Raw genomic sequence first — 19,334 nt, forward strand, 5'->3', positions numbered from 1 at the left:
CAAAGACTTGACATGAGACAGGATTGGGTCCCTCTCTGTCCACTGCTTTATCTGAGTCGTCTTTACAGGTGTCTCTGACAGCCTTTCCAATGAAAACACCATCTCTGGAAGCACGCATGGAATATCCGGTGTCTCCAGTAAAGGTAAACGACTCAGTTTGCAATATCTCCACCTGCTCTGTACACAATAGTGTACTGGAAGGCTGACAATGTGAGAGCCCATCACTGTATCCTAGCTGAGATTAGCTGTGGATGCATCTTGTCTCACTGAGCAGGCTCATCAGTGGTTTATGATCCGTATAAATTGTCCATAAAGGTACTGAAGAAAATGTTTGACAACACAAACAATGGCCAGACCTTCTTTGTGTATATCCCTTCTCAGCAGCTGTCAGGGTACGTGAACCAAAACCAGTAGGCTTCTCTGAACAGTCCTCCATTACATGTGAGAGAACTGCCCCTACTCCATAGGATGAGGTCCCACATGAAAGGGCGATCTCCTTATCTGGGTCATAGTGACCCAGCAGCTTCACTGAGGAGATGAGTTCTTTCACATCCTTGAAAGCTTCCTCCTGCTCTTCACTCCACTGCCATTTGGTTCTATTGTGCAACAAATTGTACAGTGGGACCATAACCCTTGCGAGGTCAGGAAGAAACTTGCCATAATAATTCACCATGTCCAAAAATGATCTAAGATCCATGACACCCTTTAGGTTTGGAACCTCCTTAATAGCTCTCCACCAGGCAGAACCCCTCAGCTGCGATCTTGTGTCCAAAGTAGGTCACATTTGGTGCCAGGAACACACATTTGTCACATTTCAATTGCATCTCTGCATCTGAGAGCCTCTTCAGCATCTGTTCCAAGTTAGCCAGATGCTCCACCTTCATGGTCCCCTTGATCAGAATATCATCCAGATAGACCACTGCATGTGGAATCCCCGGCAGCAAGGCATCCTTGTCCTTTGGAAAGTGGCGTGGCTGGACGCCATTTCAAGCTCCAGGCGATTGTATTTAAGTAATCCCTTAAGTGTGTTAATTGTGATGTACTCCTTTGAATCGACCGAGGCCGGGGCCGCCGTCTCCCCCTTGCTCCTGCCCGTATTGGGGCCGCCGATATCGAGTGAGGCAGGAGTGAGGGCCCCGTATCGAGTGAGGCAGGCGGAGGCCCCGGTCCGGGCAGGGAGTGGGAGACGGCGGCCCCAATCCAGGCACAGGGAGAGCAGCAGCGGCCCCGGCCCCGGTCCAGGCGAAGGGTAGACGGCGGCGGCCCCGATACGGGCAGGAGCAAGGGGGAGACGGCGGCCCCGGCCTCGGTCGAGTGAGGCAGGCGGAGGCCCCGGTCCGGGCAGGGAGTGGGAGGCGGCGGCCCCAATCCAGGCACAGGGAGAGCAGCAGCGGCCCCGGCCCCGGTCCGGGCGAAGGGTAGACGGCGGCGGCCCCGATACGGGCAGGAGCAAGGGGGAGACGGCGGCCCCGGCCTCGGTCGAGTGAGGCAGGCGGAGGCCCCGGTCCGGGCAGGGAGTGGGAGGCGGCGGCCCCAGTCCAGGCACAGGGAGAGCAGCAGCGGCCCCGGCCCCGGTCCGGGCGAAGGGTAGATGGCGGCGGCCCCGATACGGGCAGGAGCAAGGGGGAGACGGCGGCCCCGGCTTCGGTCGAGTGAGGCAGGCGGAGGCCCCGGTCCGGACAGGGAGTGGGAGGCGGCGGCCCCAGTCTGGGCACAGGGAGAGCAGCAGCGGCCCCGGCCCCGGTCCGGGCGAAGGGTAGACGGCGGCGGCCCCGATCCGGGCAGGAGCAAGGGGGAGACGGCGGCCCCGGCCTCGGTCGAGTGGGGCAGGCGAAGGCCCCGATCCGGGCAGAGAGTGGGAGGCAGCGGCCCCAATCCAGGCACAGGGTGAACTGCGGCGGCCTCGGCCCCGGTCCGGGCAGTATGGACCGACCTAGGAGGGGAGGCAGGCCCCTCCAGCCCGGGTAAGAAACCTGCATAGGAGAAGGCCACTCTGATATAAAACCTACGTCCCAAGGACCTCGCTGCCACGTCCCAGCTTGCTTGGCCACGGCACACGAACCATGGGTGTAAAGGGTGGGGCCAGTACTGCGCGCACTGCACTCCACCTAAAAGCTCCTTTGCGCAGGCCCGAGGACAGGTCCACGTCCTCCCCCTCCACGTCCTCCCCCTCCACGTCCTCCCCCTCCACGTCCTCCCCCTCCACGTCCTCCCCCTCCACGTCCTCCCCCTCCACGTCCTCCCCCTCCACGTCCTCCCCCTCCACGTCCTCCCCCTCCACGTCCTCCCCCTCCACGTCCTCCCCCTCCACGTCCTCCCCCTCCACGTCCTCCCCCTCCACGTCCTCCCCCTCCACGTCCTCCCCCTCCACGTCCTCCCCCTCCACGTCCTCCCCCTCCACGTCCTCCCCCTCCACGTCCTCCCCCTCCACGTCCTCCCCCTCCACGTCCTCCCCCTCCACGTCCTCCCCCTCCACGTCCTCCCCCTCCACGTCCTCCCCCTCCACGTCCTCCCCCTCCACGTCCTCCCCCTCCACGTCCTCCCCCTCCACGTCCTCCCCCTCCACGTCCTCCCCCTCCACGTCCTCCCCCTCCACGTCCTCCCCCTCCACGTTCTCCCCCTCAAAAGATGCTCACAAACTCAAGCTAGCATGCTGGAACATCAGAACCATGCAAGACAAGGCTGACAGCCACCGACCTGAACGTCGGTCTGCCCTCATTGCACATGAACTCCTAAGACTTGACATCGACATAGCCGCTCTCAGTGAAGTCCGCCTGGCAGATGTAGGCAGCCTCCAAGAACGCGGAGCGGGCTACACACTCTACTGGTCTGGCAAGCCTTCGGATGAACGACGCCTATCTGGTGTAGGCTTCATGGTCAAGAGCTTCATTGCCTCCAAACTCGAAAACCTTCCGACCGGCCTCTCGGACCGAATCATGTCCATGCGACTCCCACTTCAAAACAAGCGTCACATCACCCTCATCAGTGTCTATGCTCCAACCCTCCAGGCGGAACCAGCAGAAAAGAACAAGTTCTACACCGACCTGCGCAACCTCATCCAACGTACCCCTACAGCCGACAAGGTTGTCATCCTGGGCGACTTCAACGCTCGTGTCGGCAAAGACTCAGAAACCTGGCCAGGAATCCTGGGCAAGCATGGCATCGGCAAGTGCAACGACAATGGGAGCCTCCTGTTGGAGCTCTGCGCAGAACAGCGACTTGTCATTACAAACACCCTTTTTCAGCAGAGGGACAGCCTTAAGACCACCTGGATGCATCCCCGATCCAAACACTGGCACCTCCTGGACTACATCCTGGTGCGAGAAAGTGACAAACAAGATGTGCTCCACACCAGGGTCATGCCTAGCGCGGAATGCCACACTGACCACCGGCTGGTTCGCTGCAAGCTCAACCTTCACTTCAAGCCAAAGCCCAGGAACAATAAAGCCCCCAGAAAGAGGTTCAATGTTGGAAACCTGCAGTCAGACGAAGCGAGAGGAAACTTCCAGGCAAACCTCAAAGCAAAGCTCGACGTTGCAACCCGCCTCACGGACCCGTCCCCTGAAACCCTCTGGGATCAGTTGAAGACTACCATACTGCAATCCACTGAAGAGGTACTGGGCTTCTCCTCCAGGAAAAACAAGGACTGGTTTGACGAAAACAGCCAGGAAATCCAGGAGCTGCTGGCAAAGAAGCGAGCTGCCCACCAGGCTCACCTTACAAAGCCGTCCTGTCCAGAGAAGAAACAAGCCTTCCGTCGCGCATGCAGCCATCTTCAGCGCAAACTCTGGGAGATCCAAAATGAGTGGTGGACTAGCCTCGCCAAACGAACCCAGCTCAGCGCGGACATTGGCGACTTCAGAGGTTTCTACGAGGCTCTAAAGGCTGTGTACGGCCCCTCACCCCAAGTCCAAAGCCCGCTGCGCAGCTCAGACGGCAAAGTCCTCCTCAGCGACAAGATCTCCATCCTCAACCGATGGTCAGAACACTTCCAATCTCTTTTCAGTGCCAACCGCTCAGTCCAAGATTCCGCCCTGCTCCAGCTCCCTCAACAGCCCCTAAGGCTAGAGCTGGATGAGGTTCCCACCCTGGATGAGACATATAAGGCAATCGAACAACTGAAAAGTGGCAAAGCAGCAGGTATGGATGGAATCCCCCCAGAAGTCTGGAAGGCTGGCGGCAAAACTCTGCATGCCAAACTGCATGAGTTTTTCAAGCTTTGTTGGGACCAAGGTAAACTGCCTCAGGATCTTCGTGATGCCACCATCATCACCCTGTACAAAAACAAAGGCGAGAAATCAGACTGCTCAAACTACAGGGGAATCACGTTGCTCTCCATTGCAGGCAAAATCTTCGCTAGGATTCTACTAAATAGAATAATACCTAGTGTCGCCGAGAATATTCTCCCAGAATCACAGTGCGGCTTTCGCGCAAACAGAGGAACCACTGACATGGTCTTTGCCCTCAGACAGCTCCAAGAAAAGTGCAGAGAACAAAACAAAGGACTCTACATCACCTTTGTTGACCTCACCAAAGCCTTCGACACCGTGAGCAGGAAAGGGCTTTGGCAAATACTAGAGCGCATCGGATGTCCCCCAAAGTTCCTTAACATGATTATCCAACTGCACGAAAACCAACAAGGTCGGGTCAGATACAGAAATGAGCTCTCTGAACCCTTCTCCATTAACAATGGCGTGAAGCAAGGCTGTGTTCTCGCACCAACCCTCTTTTCAATCTTCTTCAGCATGATGCTGAACCAAGCCATGAAAGACCCCAACAATGAAGACGCTGTTTACATCCGGTACTGCACGGATGGCAGTCTCTTCAATCTGAGGCGCCTGCAAGCTCACACCAAGACACAAGAGAAACTTGTCCGTGAACTACTCTTTGCAGATGATGCCGCTTTAGTTGCCCATTCAGAGCCAGCTCTTCAGCGCTTGACGTCCTGCTTTGCGGAAACTGCCAAAATGTTTGGCCTGGAAGTCAGCCTGAAGAAAACTGAGGTCCTCCATCAGCCAGCTCCCCACCATGACTACCAGCCCCCCCACATCTCCATCGGGCACACAAAACTCAAAACGGTCAACCAGTTTACCTATCTCGGCTGCACCATTTCATCAGATGCAAGGATCGACAATGAGATAGACAACAGACTCGCCAAGGCAAATAGCGCCTTTGGAAGACTACACAAAAGAGTCTGGAAAAACAACCAACTGAAAAACCTCACAAAGATAAGCGTATACAGAGCCGTTGTCATACCCACACTCCTGTTCGGCTCCGAATCATGGGTCCTCTACCGGCACCACCTACGGCTCCTAGAACGCTTCCACCAGCGTTGTCTCCGCTCCATCCTCAACATCCATTGGAGCGCTTACACCCCTAACCTCGAAGTACTCGAGATGGCAGAGGTCGACAGCATCGAGTCCACGCTGCTGAAGATCCAGCTGCGCTGGATGGGTCACGTCTCCAGAATGGAGGACCATCGCCTTCCCAAGATCGTGTTATATGGCGAGCTCTCCACTGGCCACCGTGACAGAGGTGCACCAAAGAAAAGGTACAAGGACTGCCTAAAGTAATCTCTTGGTGCCTGCCACATTGATCACCGCCAGTGGGCTGATAACACCTCAAACCGTGCATCTTGGCGCCTCACAGTTTGGCGGGCAGCAACCTCCTTTGAAGAAGACCGCAGAGCCCACCTCACTGACAAAAGGCAAAGGAGGAAAAACCCAACACCCAACCCCAACCAACCAATTTTCCCTTGCAACCGCTGCAATCGTGTCTGCCTGTCCCGCATCGGACTTGTCAGCCACAAACGAGCCTGCAGCTGACGTGGACTTTTTACCCCCTCCATAAATCTTCGTCCGCGAAGCCAAGCCAAAGACTCCTTTGAATCCTTGTCGAGCAGCAGCTGTTAGTAAGCGTGGCTCATATCCAGCTTGGTGAGCTTGGTGAATAGCTTACTCCCTGACAGGGTTGCGAACAGATCATCGACCCATGGCAATGGGTTCTCCTCCAGCTTAGAGACCTGATTCTCTGTAAACTGGAACAATGGGAGCTGCCCACCTTGAAAACTGGACGGAATCAATGATGTCCAATCGCTGTAAACGTTTCAGCTCCTCCTTGACCTTGACTTTCATGGCGTAGACCACCACCCTGTACTTAAATATAACATGGTGTGGCCTCAGGGTCAACAGTGAGTTTCACTGTCACACCCTTCAATGTCCCCAGCTCATCTCTAGTACATCACTGTACCAGTGTAGAATATCCTCCGCCATGTGTACATACTTAATTTTATGCCAGTTGAGCTGTATTTTGCAAAGTCAATCGCGGTGCAAAAGACTTGGCCCACTAACCTTAGCTATAACCAGCCTGGCTTCCATCTTCTGATCCTTGGTTGAAATACCTACATATAACACCCCTAAATGAGATATGTGCTTCCCTGTATAGGTTCTGAGTTTGAGCTTTGATGGCCTGATAGGAGGCAGGTTGGACCCCCTTGTTCTCCTGTAGATCTCCTTACTAATGACCGATGCTGTGGCCCCTGAATGAATCTCAAATTTTGTATCCTTTCCCCTGACAGAGACTGTGACAGAATATGGTTCAGGTGGTTCCTCATCTGTTTCCATATATTGTAAGTACACGCTGTCTCTTCATCTGCTTCTTCGGGTAATGTGTGGCTGCCAGAGCCCGTTAAGCTTTCCCCTGCCCAGGCTTAGCCTTACCCTTTCTACTCCTGCACTTCTTACCTAAATGTCCCTTTTTGCCACAACCGTAGCAGACAGTGTCTTTGAATTTGCACTCATTTGCATAACACATCCCTCCACATCAAAAACATTCCACACTTTGCCTGTATACCAGTCTCCCTCCTGACTTGGTACATTGTTGCTGACTGTGACCCCCGTGTCCTTTCTGGATATCCTTGGCATTATCAGTCACCATCTCCATGCCTTGGACAATCTCTAGGGCTTTCTTGAAAGTCAGCAGTGGGGTTTCTCCCAACAAGTGGCATTTCATGGCACCATTATTAATACCACATACCGACATATCACAGGGCACATCATCCAAAACTGCCTCGATATCACAATGCCCCAATAGCTGCCGAAGCTCGGCCACAAAACGGGCCATAGACTGACTTGGCTTCCCGAAAAGGCTTAAACTGTTGGACTATCGCAGAAAGTTTTGGATTGTGGTGGTTCCCCATGAGCTTGACCAGTTCATCAAATGGATCCCGGTTTCTACTGTGTGGCTAAGTTCCTTATCAACTTAAAAGTCTTTGCCCCACAAACACTCAGGTGAATAGAGCGCTCCTCAGCCTCCTCTGCATTTCCATTAGCATAGAAAAAGCATCCTATCCTTTCATCATACTCTGGACAATCCTCATTTCCTTCCACAAGTTCACCAATAATCCCAAACATAGCTATCTAAACACACAGCCCCAGTTCAAAATGGGTCAACACTTCCATAAAACCAGTTCACCTCATCGCTAAAAATATGTGGAAACTTCTACTTTGAGAAAGAACCACTTGACAATTTCAAACTAAAAAAAACTTTATCTGGAGCAGCAAGTCCACATAGATATCTTCTTGGTCTGTTATTTCTTGACTGCAGGCTTCATGGGCTCCAAGCTATATACAAGGCACACAGGAAGTAAAGAAGAGAGACAGGAAGTAAACCCCTCCCAGCCTCACTTTAAAAACAACTCACATTACAACTAACCACTTCACCACTGTGCTACCATGGTAGAGAACCATGCAGGAGGGCTTGGTAGATGAGGTTTCTGTGAGCTCAAGACAAATGGACAAAATTCTCAATGTCATCCTAAATCTTCCTTCTCCATTTTAGTGGTATGGGTCAGGGATTTCCTTGAGTCACTGCAGGTGCTGCATGTTTTTAGGGAGACTTATGAGAACATCTTCAAAGTATTCTCTCTGTCCTCCTGGAAATCTCAGCAACAGGGTTCAAGGAAGGACACCAGAATGCCTGTTCCAGGAGTCTGGTATTAGGTTTGCAGACAATGAACTATCACATCCCCTGCCAGAGTCTGTTGAGAGGGATTCCCCATCATTTTCTTGTATTTGGGAGAATCGGCAAGTTTTGAGGTCAATCAAGGTTGTATGGAGTGATTAGTACTGCCCCAACGTGTTTCTATGAGTTCACACAAATGTGCTGTTAGACAGAGTGATCGATGCAGAATATATCAAGGGGAAGTACTTAAATGGGAATGAAATTGCATTCGTGTAGAAAAGAGCTGGAGAATAGGATTGACTAGATGCTCTTACAAAATGCCAGTAACAGTCATGTGAGCTACAAGAATCTCCTTCTGACTCTACATTTCTTCAAATAGTTTATAAATTCCTGACGTTGCTATGAGGCCACTGATTTCTGAGGATTGCACGATAGATGGCTGCAAAACACAACATATTCTGTGGTAGAGCAGGGAACACCGACGGTGGCTTCTGGGCTTTTACATGTAATGGCATTGGTCCACATTCCAGATGTTTCTGTCTGCTTCGAGGTGTAACGACAGCAAACACAGGCCGATTTTTCTATCATAAGAGAGGTACGAACTTCAGACTCTATTCACTTCACCAGCAGCTTTTAACAGTTGCAATGACTTTCTTTTGAAAATGTGCATCATGACGGGAGAAATTCTGTTTCTCCTACGCATCTTTTTTATTGCATGGTGTATATGCAATGAATAGATATCCAGAAGGGTGAAATTGAGCTATTGCTATTGAGCTATTGCTCATCTTCCAGAGTTCTGAAGGAAATGAACTGAAATTGCAATAATAAAGCCATTCCTACATCCAGTGGGAAGAATGAATTCACCACATCGTGGCTTCAATTCTCGAGTCTATGCTCATGTTTAATTTCAAATAACATTCCTATATTTTCCCCTATTGACCACAACCGCCCTTGCTGAAAGTGCAAGTATGTGCATTAGCTGAAAACACAACTGACCTCAGCTCAACTCTCTTGCAGCTATCCAGCCAAATAACATTCATTGTCAAATCATGGTATGAAACATGGCATTGGGATGAGGATATATATATATATATATATATATATATATACATTATTTTAAATTTATTTAAGACATAATTGGACTGCATGGTTGGCCTAGCAGTTAGCGCAACACCTTTACTGTGCCAGCAATCAGGATTGGACATGGGTTCGAATCCCGGGCTATCTGTAAGGAGTTTGTATGTCCTCCCTATGTCATGTATGGGTTTTCTCTGGGGGCTCTAGTTTCCTTCCACCCTTCAAAAATGTACCAGGGTGTAGGTTAATGGCATGTAATTTGGGCGGCGTGGACAGCCTGGTAACAGGCTCTTCCAGCCCCCAAGCCTGTGCCACCCAAATACCCCAGTTAACCTACAAATCCTGTAGATTTTGAAGAAATGCATGTAGACCCAGGAAGAATGTAAAAACACCCTGCAGACAGTGCTGTATTCGAACCCAGGTCACTTTTGGGGCGTGGTGTATAGCCTGTGTAACCAATTATATTGTATCATGCATAACGTCGTGTTTATTGTATTTCTCATAGTTCCGGAGCATAGCTTTTCGCATGTTTCATTCTTTATCTTTATGTTTAGATCTTGTTCCCATTTTTGTTTGGGTTTACAGCTTGTTTCCTCGTTCTCTTTCTCTTGCAGTTTGATGTACATGTTTGTTATAAATCTTTTAATTATCATTGTGTCTGTAATCACATATTCAAAATTGCTTCCTTCTGGTAACCTCATGGTCGATAGACATTTTTGACAGGTTAATAATCATATAGTCATCAAACCATTACTACCAGAAAAGCATAACCAAGGCACTAAACTGGCTGAATATTTGCTTGCATCTTCATTAAAGGACTATGTGTTACTTCAGAGAACATGTACAAGTTTAAACTTATATATTTTTATCTATTATTTTATTCTTATCTATTTTAATTTTTAAATTTATTTTCCTTGAATTTTTTTGCTGGTACTTGAGGCTACTGATTGCTTGAATTCAGGAATTTTACTGTATATATGTCTATACCGGTATATGTGTTTCCATGTTTTTACTCCAAGGACAGAAGAACACTCTTTCATTCAGTTGAACTTGTACAATTGTATGACAATAACAAACTTGATCTTAAATTTCTATGTTTGGAGCAACAGGAGAAGGGTGAGGTCTTAAATAATATTCTTCATTTCACCATGACGTTTCACTACCCTCTTTGACTTATTCTTTATCTGTATTTACTGTGGAAAAGCTCACAGAGGCTGAGGAATTCAGAGAAGAAAGCAACAATATCCTGAAATGTATCAATTTTACCGAAGTAGAGGTGTTGGTGATCTTCAGGTGCATAATGATGGAAAGAATGGAAATAATTGCTGGGGAAAGATCTATCTGCTCTTAGAAAGGATAATCAAGTCTACAAGAGTTTTGACAAGATGCAGCATGATAGACTGGTCCAGAAGGTCAGATCACAGGGCAAGTTCACTTGATGGAAGGAGTCAAGGAGTGGTAGTGAACGTTGAAGGACTGTGACCTGCGATATGGCATAAGGTTCAGTGCTAGGTCCCCAGATGTCTACCATAAACAGTATTTTAACACTTTAGATGGCATGATTAGTAAATTTAAACAAGCACCAAAAATGGTGGTGTCATGAACAGTGAATAAGGTTGTTCAAGGCTACAACAGGATCTAGAACAGTAGTGTTCAAACTGCCCCCCACCCCCCCAAACTCACATTCCACCTTATGCCATAAGTGCTCGTAATTGGTAAGGGATTGCTTAAAGTGGTATGTGAGTGGGAAGGGAAGGTTGAGAATCACTGCTCTAGACCCAATTGTTACTGAAATATTTTGCTTGAGAAAAATTGTCATTGTCCCATTTCCTTTGGAGTTCTGAAACTGGGCACATAACGAGTCAATTAGGTACGATTAAAACAGTGGTTTTCAAACTTTTTCTTTCCACCCACATACCACTTTAAATAATCCCTACTAATCACAGGGATTGCTTAAGGTGGAATGTGAGTTTAGAGGGGCACAGGGATGGCAGTTGGAATTTAACTCAGATATGTCCGGTCCTGGAATATTGTGCACAATTCTTTAGGAAGGATGTGATTAAGCTGCAGAAAGTTCAGTAAAGTTTCACAAGAATCTTGTTTGGACTGAAGGGCTTTAGTTACAAAGAGAGGCATTGGCTGGAAATATCTTTGTTGGAATGAGGAGGGTAAAAGATGACCTTATATAGGTTTATAAAATGATGTGGGTCATGGATAAGGTGGATTTCCCATCTCAGGGGAAACTAACACTAGAAGGCACGGGCTTAAGCCAAAAGGTTTTAAAGGACCTAATGAGCAACATTTTCATATAGAAGGTAGTGGATCTTTGGAATGAGCTGCAGAGGAAGTGGTTATAATGATGATGTTTCAAAGAGACCTGCACAGTTTATATGGATAAGAAAAGTTTAGGAAGACTTGGGCCAAATGCAGGCAGATGGAACAATGTTTTGGTTAGCATGGACAAGATGGGCCAAAGGGCCTGTTTCTGTGCTGTCTCAATTATGTTTTACTCATTATAGAATACTATGTTGATCAAAGCCTTTCAATGCACAAACATTTGTAATTTGAAGAGTAAATTCACTTACACGTTTCCTTTTGTGCACCCAAAATGCCATCAGAAGTAAAATGGTAATCAGCATGACAATAGAGATTGCAATGATTAAGGTGAGCTCTAAAGAGAGGAGAAAAACAAAGCGATTAATAATAAATCAGAAATATTGGACACGGGCCTAACTTTAGGCTGATGGCATTCTGTTTTAAAGGTTTCCCCTCTCCACATTTTTAATGAAAAAGATGTTGTCTGTCCAAAATAACTTGAGTAAAGTCTCATGCCATAATGGACCAAGAACCTGGAAGTTCAAACCAAAATTGAAATTAATGTGGATTTAAATCCCATCAAGGGATAATTTCAATGACAACTAATACAGGGAAATGGCAGACAGTATTTTCTGAGGATACACAGCATGTGTTCAATCATACTTACCATCACTTAATAAAACTGGTGTATATTTTGCATAGCCTAACAAACTTATGAAATGATCTGATAATAATAATGACCATAGCTTGTTATTACATGCATTATGTAGTGTACATCTGCACCAAAACTCTTACTTGCTGCAGACGAACAGGTACATTAGAACAAAATAAAAGACAGAAATTGTTTTGAGTGGCACAGTTAGCAAAGCTGATAGCTCAACACCATTTCAACCCCAGCAGACGGGACAGGGGGTTCGAATCAATCCCACGCTGTCTGTTCTCCCTGTGTCTGCCCAGGGCATCCAGTTTCCTCCCACTGTTCGCAAAACGTACTGGGGGAATAGGTTAATCAGGTGTAATTAGATGGTACGGACTCATGGGGCCAAGGGTCTGTTACTGCGCTGTATGTCTAAATTTAAATAAATGTTTTTAAAAATTAAATCTCTGCAAAAGTATACCTAATTGAGTTAAAATAGGGAATAAATATCAATTATTTATCCCTTTAGCTTTTATTTCCATGAGACAATATATACCTTCTGATGGTAAATTGTTGGGTCCAGGTGCCTCTTGCTTCATAAAGAAACTGTGTGTGATGCTAAAACAGGATTGAGGACTTAGACTCAGCAGAGTTAATGCATTGAAGTTTACAGGCATCATCTTGACTCTTTTCCATTTGCTCAAAGCAGCAAGATGGCAGGATGTGAATAACTATTCATCTTTTCCACATGAGCAAGAATCTTCCCACTTGTGGTAGATTTCTCATCAGGTTATCATCGTTCCAAACAAAATACTTACGTTATATTGGTGGGAACTGGTAATGTTATGACAGCAACAATGCCAGAAAGAATTACTTCTGTTATTTATCGGAATTATGTGGGTGATCAATAAACTGGCGAGAAGGTCCTCTAACGTCTGCCCATGGAGAGCAAGACCAACTTCCTGGTATCTGCTTCAGGGGCATAACCTCTTGCTGCCCAGGACCCATTGGGAGGTGGTGGTTTTTAAAATGCTTCACTTATGTTTTATCTTGGGAGATAGCATTCTCTAGCAAGGTCAGCCTTTATCACTTTCTTGACCTACCATCTTAAATTTCTGCTAATAAAGATACTCACGCTATCTGATGATTGGCAGGTCCAAAACTTAGACCCAACAGCAACAAACAAACAGCAATATATTTTTTAGTCAGGATAATGGGAAAATGGAAAAGGAATCTATAGCTATTGGCATTCTATATTTGCCATCTGTCCTTTCCTATCCAGGTGACTGACTTAAAAACACAATGCTGGAGAAGTTCAGCAGGTCAAGCAGTGTCCTTTATATAGCAAAGATAAAGATACATAACCAATGTTTTGGGCTTGAGCCCTGCATCAAGGCATGAGCAAATTGTAGGCAGGCGCCAGAGCAAAAAGGTGGGGAGGGAGTGGGGCAGGAGGGGGAGCACAGTCCCAAAGGCAGGAGGTAACAGGTGGATAAGGGAGGGAAGGCACACCAGCAAGCAGGGGGAGGAGGGATGGGTATGTGAATGGAGAGGGAAGGGGCTGGAAAGCTGGAGGAATGAAGACAGAGGGAAAGGGAAGGGAGGGAAAACAGAAAGTAGGCAAGCAAGAAAGTTGATATTAATGCTATTTGGTTAGAGAGTGCCCCGATGGATAGACTATTTCCGTTAAGAGGAGGAAAGATTAAAACAAGAGGACATGAGTTAAGGATTAAGGGGCAGAGGTTTAGAGGTAACATGAGGGGGAACTTCTTTACTCAGAGAGTGGTAGCCGTGTGGAATGATCTTCCGGGAGAAATAGAGGCGGCAGAGTCAATTGTATTATTTAAGAAAAGGTTGGACAGGTCTATGGATGAGAAGAAGATGGAGGGTTACGGGCATTGTGCAGGGAGGTGGGACTAGAAAGGGGTGTTTGGTTCGGTGCGGACTAGAAGGGCCTAATGGCCTGTTTCCGTGCTGTAATTGTTATGTTATGTTATGTTAAATGTTGCTCCTTCATTTTACAGGTGGTCTTGGTTTGACAGTACACAAGACCTTGGACAGACATGTCAGCGTGGGAGTGGGGTGCAGAATTGAAATGGTTTGCCAGTGGGAGATCCCTGTCACTGATACAAACAGAGTGAAGGTGGTCAGCAAAGCAATCTCCCAGTCTGCATCCAGTCTCTCCAATGTTAAAGAAGACCATAATGGGAGCACCGAATGCAGTAGATAAGTCTCGTGGATATGCGAGTGAAGTGCTGATTCACTTGAAAGGCCTGTTTGGGACCCTGAATGATGGTGAGAGAGAAGGAGTGGGCACAAGTATTGCTCTTCCTGTGGCAAAAGGGGAAAGATGAGTGGACAAGGGAGTCATGGAGAGGAGAGGAGAACTGCTTTTGCTTCAACCACGGTGTCTGGAGAGTTTTGCATTTTACTTCTGGATGGCTGAGTTTATAGGTCTGGAAGCTTTGGCGATTAAAGGTAGCACGTGTTATTGTGTTTTCAGTTAGTGGGCAGTTATGGTCAAAGGTATGAATGAGTAAGTCGGTGGATTGAGAGCCTGTCAAACAGGCTGTTCAGTCTTCATATTTCTCATATGTTCTTTTGACATAGAAGGAGACCGTTTGGTCCATTGAATCTATGCCAGTTCACAGAGCATTCTTATCAGTCACATTTTCCCACATCACTTGCAATCCTGGATTTTGTGGAGACTCTTGAATATTATTGAAGTTTCACTCATCTAGGCAAGAACAGAGTTTTCCACAATAATGCTGACCTGCACTTTGTCAATGACGAAAAATCATTCGACAGTTGGGAAGTGATACACTCTGCAAAATGCCCAGGATCTACTGACTTCAACACAATGATTACACACTCAATCCAGTTGAATTTCTTGTTAAGAATTTTGTTGGTATTGGTTTGAGTAATGGATGTCAAAGTTAGGTGGTTTCTACATAGAGTTAGTCAGTCTTTGTCGTAACTGTGACACAGAAGCTACCCATGACAAAATCTTGCTGCTTAGAGATGTGGTTTACTTCAATATCTGAGGAGATCCAAATGGAATAGAAAATTCCATACTCTTCAGTGACTGCACCCAACTCTGACCTTATGGTTATTCATAAAGAAGCTGAAGATTGTTTGATCTTGGATACCACCTCAAGGAAATCCAGCGTAAAATATGTAATAGCAATTTTTGTCATATTTAGTACTGACAAAAGGCAAAAGAGGAAAAACCCAACACCCAACCCCAACCAACCAATTTTCCCCTGCAACCGCTGCAACCATGTCTGCCTGTCCCGCATCGGACTTGTCAGCCACAAACGAGCCTGCAGCTGACGTGGACATTTACCCCCTCCATAAATCTTCGTCCGCGAAGCCAAGCCAAAGAAAAGAAGAATACATAACATGGAGTCAGTTATGGAAAGATCTTGAAAAACCAGGGAACTGAAAGTGTATTGGGAAGTAACTAGTGCAAATACATTATATTGTATTTTTCACTGTGTTCATTGATTTTTGGCTGTTTTTAATTGAAAGAGATAAAGGAAGAGATTCCCAATATTAAGACAGTGGTTGAGTCAGTTAATTATTGTAAGAGAAAAAGATTTCATGAGGGATGCAGGGAAAGTGAAGAATAAACTGGATTGGAAAGAAGAACTTAAACTCTATGAAAAGTTTGTATGGAATTAACAAGTATGAAATGTAAATAATGTTGATATTGTTGTTAATGATATTAATGATATTGACAATTGTTGGAGTTTGAGTAGAAAAACTATAAATAAAATATATTTTAAAAAAATAAAGGATTGGAGGGTAGGACAGTACCAAGCTGAGAAACACAAAAACTGAAGATACTGGCAACTTGAACAGACAATGAGAGGCTGGAGGAATTCAACGTTCAGACAGCACCAATTGAAGAGGTGATCGGTCAATGTTTCAGGTCAGGGTAAAGTAAGCAGGGATGATATCAAGTATATCAAAGGGGAGAAAAAGAGTGGGGAAGAATCTTAGGAAAGATGAGGGGATGATAGGGTAATGGGATAAAGGAGGGAGAGAGACAGGTAGAGGGAGAGAACACTTGGAGAAGGGGATTAGAGAGAAAAGTAAGATCTAGAGTTGGAAATAGTAGGACCAGAGAGAGGCAGGGATTACCAAAACTGGAAACATTGATGTTCATGTCATTGAGTTTAAAGTTGTCCAGGAAGAATATCATATGTTGTGCCTCAAGTTTATGTTTGACCCCACTTTCACAATGGACGAGGCTAAGGACAGACTTGTCTGTATGTGAATGTGATGTTGAACTGAATTTCAATATGAACAGGAGTAGAGGTAAAAATGTCAGATTGAACTAAAGGTAAAATATTAAATGGAAGACAAGAGGGAGAAATTCACTGAAGTGGGCAGAGGAGTTCCTCTAGAATATGGGATTTTGGGTGTTAAAGAAAGACTTTGAGACATTTCTGTAGATATTTGTGAAATATTTCCATGTGGTCAAATGCAAATGAATGGACATTTGTTCTCACATTCCTCTAGTCAGCAGACAACAACCTTTCTGTTAATGTTAACAAAGCCAAGGAGATGATTGTGGATTTCAGGGGAAAATGACCCAGTCCTCGTCGAGGGCTCAGCAGTGGAGAGGGTCAAGAGCTTTAAATTCCTGGGTGCCAACATCTCAGAGGATTTGTCCTGGAACCTCCATGTTGATGCAATCATGAAGAATGCTTGCCAGTAGCTATACTTTATGAGGCATTTGAAGAGATTTGGTATGTAACCAAAAACTCTCAAAAACTTCTATAGGTGTACCATGGAGAGCATTCTGGCTGGTTGCATCACTGTCTGGTATGGAGGTGCTAATGGTCAGGACAAGAATAAACTCTAGAGGGTTGTTAACTTAGCCTGTGACATCACGAGAACCAGACTTCATTCTGTCAAGGACATGCACAAGAGGCGGTATCTGCAGAAAGCAGCCTCTATCCTCAAGGATCCCCACCACCCAGGCCATGCCCTCTTCACTCTGTTACCATCAGGAAAAAGGTACAGAAGCCTAAAGATGAGTACTCAACAACACAAGGACAACTTCTTTGCAGCTGCCACCAGATTCCTGAATAATCAATGAACCAAAGACACTGCCTTACTTTTCCAGCACTTTTGTTAAATTTGTTGTTGTAAAGTGGTTTATTATTGTTGTAAGGTGGTGTATTATTGTTGTAAGGTGGTGTATTATTGTTGTAAGGTGGTTTATTATTATTGTAAGGTGGTGTACTATAGTTGTGAGGTGGTGTATATTGTTGTAAGGTGGTGTATTATTGTTGTAAGGTGGTGTATTATTGTTGTAAGGTGGTGTATTATTGTTGTAAGGTGGTGAATTATTGTTGTAAGGTGGTGTATTATTGTTGTAAGGTGGTGCATTATTGTTGAAAGGTGGTGCATTATTGTTGTAAGGTGGTGTATTATCATTGAAAGGTGGTGTATTATCATTGAAAGGTGGTGTATTATCGTTGTAAGTTGGTGTATTATCATTGTAAGGTGGTGTACTATAGTTGTGAGGTGGTGTATATTGTTGTAAGGTGGTGTATTATTGTTGTAAGGTGGTGAATGATTGTTGTAAGGTGGTGTATTATTGTTGTAAGGTGGTGCATTATTGTTGAAAGGTGGTGCATTATTGTTGAAAGGTGGTGCATTATCATTGAAAGGTGGTGTATTATCGTTGTAAGGTGGTGTATTATCATTGTTAGGTGGTGTATTATTGTTGTAAGATGGTTTACTATCGTTGTAAGGTGGTGTATTATTGTTGTTAGGTGGTGTATTATTGTTGTTAGGTGGTGTATTATTGCTGTAAGGTGGTGTATTATCGTTGTAAGGTGGCGTATTATCGTTGTAAGATGGTTTACTATCGTAAGGTGGTGTATTATTGCTGTAAGGTGGTGTATTATCGTTTTAAGGTGGCGTATTATCGTTGTAAGATGGTTTACTATCGTTGTAAGGTGGTGTATTATTGTTGTTAGGTGGTGTATTATTGTTGTTAGGTGGTGTATTATTGCTGTAAGGTGGTGTATTATCATTGTAAGGTGGCGTATTATCGTTGTAAGATGGTTTACTATCGTTGTAAGGTGGCGTATTATTGTTGTAAGATGGTTTACTATCGTTGTAAGGTGGTGTATTATCGTAAGGTGGTGTATTATCGTTGTAAGGTGGTTTTCTATCGTTGTAAGGTGGCATATTATCGTTGTAAGGTGGCGTATTATCATTGTAAGGTGGCATATTATCATTGTAAGATGGTCTTCTATCGTTGTAAGGTGGTGTATTATCATTGTAAAGTGCCGTATTATCATTGTAAGGTGGCGTATTATCGTTGTAAGGTGGCGTATTATCGTTGTAAGATGGTTTTCTATCATTGTAAGATGGTGTATTACCATTGTAAGGTGGTGTATTATCGTTGTTAAGTGGTGTATTATCGTTGTTAAGTGGTGTATTATCGTTGTAAGGTGGCGTATTATCGTTGTAAGGTGGCGTATTATCGTTGTAAGGTGGCGTATTATCGTTGTAAGATGGTTTTCTATCATTGTAAGATGGTGTATTACCATTGTAAGGTGGTGTATTATCGTTGTTAAGTGGTGTATTATCGTTGTTAAGTGGTGTATTATCGTTGTAAGGTGGCGTATTATCGTTGTAAGGTGGCGTATATTCGTTGTTAGGTGGTTTATTATCGTTGTAAGGTGGTGTATTATCGTTATAAGGTGGTTTATATGAACGTTTTCATTATGATACTGCTGCAAACCAACACATTTTGTGACTTGTTCATGACAATAAATTTAGATTCTGGATGTTGATTCAAATATTGACTCCAGTGCTGCTCACTGTTATTGTTTAAGAACATGGGTTTACCTGATTACATCATTGTTTTTGTTTCAGTCTACAATATGTTGTGCTCTGTTGTGCAATGTTTCAGAATGCTGGGCAAGCAATAACCATTAAACTATTTCCCAATTGATGTTATGCCATCACAATGGGAACTCAGTTAAAACAAGGACATGCCCTGCGGAGAGAGTGGAAGTGAAGCCTCCTCTCATGAACAGGTCTCTTGCAAATGATTGAGTTCAAGAAGAAATCCAAAGCAGCTTTCATACCCCCAGCATGAAATATTGAGCAGGAAAACCTCAAGGGAGTGGTTAAAAAGGCACAAATTAAAAAAAAACCAAAATTGTTAACCCCTCTTTATGACTTATTGCCTTGTCACTTTAATAATGAAAGCAGTTTTCCAATAATTTTTTTATAATTTAGTTTGATGTGAGATCTCCCTTTTTGTTTTACTTTTAAAAAAATTACAAAGAAGGGCAAGCTAAGTGCG

The 19,334-nt window shown here is 45.3% G+C and overlaps 1 protein-coding gene across 4 annotated transcripts in view; it reads right to left on the reverse strand.

Annotated features, from left to right (window-relative positions):
* LOC138758025 (uncharacterized) overlaps positions 1–19,334 on the reverse strand; it is a 151,284-nt gene that overhangs the window by 54,806 nt on the left and 77,144 nt on the right. For all 4 annotated transcript variants that reach the window (XM_069926305.1, XM_069926303.1, XM_069926304.1 and 1 more), the window contains exon 3: positions 11,625–11,710. In XM_069926305.1, coding sequence (XP_069782406.1) covers positions 11,625–11,710 — 86 coding nt within the window. The remainder of the gene's footprint in view (positions 1–11,624; positions 11,711–19,334) is intronic.

This window comes from Narcine bancroftii, chromosome 3 (genome assembly GCF_036971445.1).
Source record: "Narcine bancroftii isolate sNarBan1 chromosome 3, sNarBan1.hap1, whole genome shotgun sequence".
In the NCBI taxonomy this organism is placed as follows: domain Eukaryota; kingdom Metazoa; phylum Chordata; class Chondrichthyes; order Torpediniformes; family Narcinidae; genus Narcine; species Narcine bancroftii.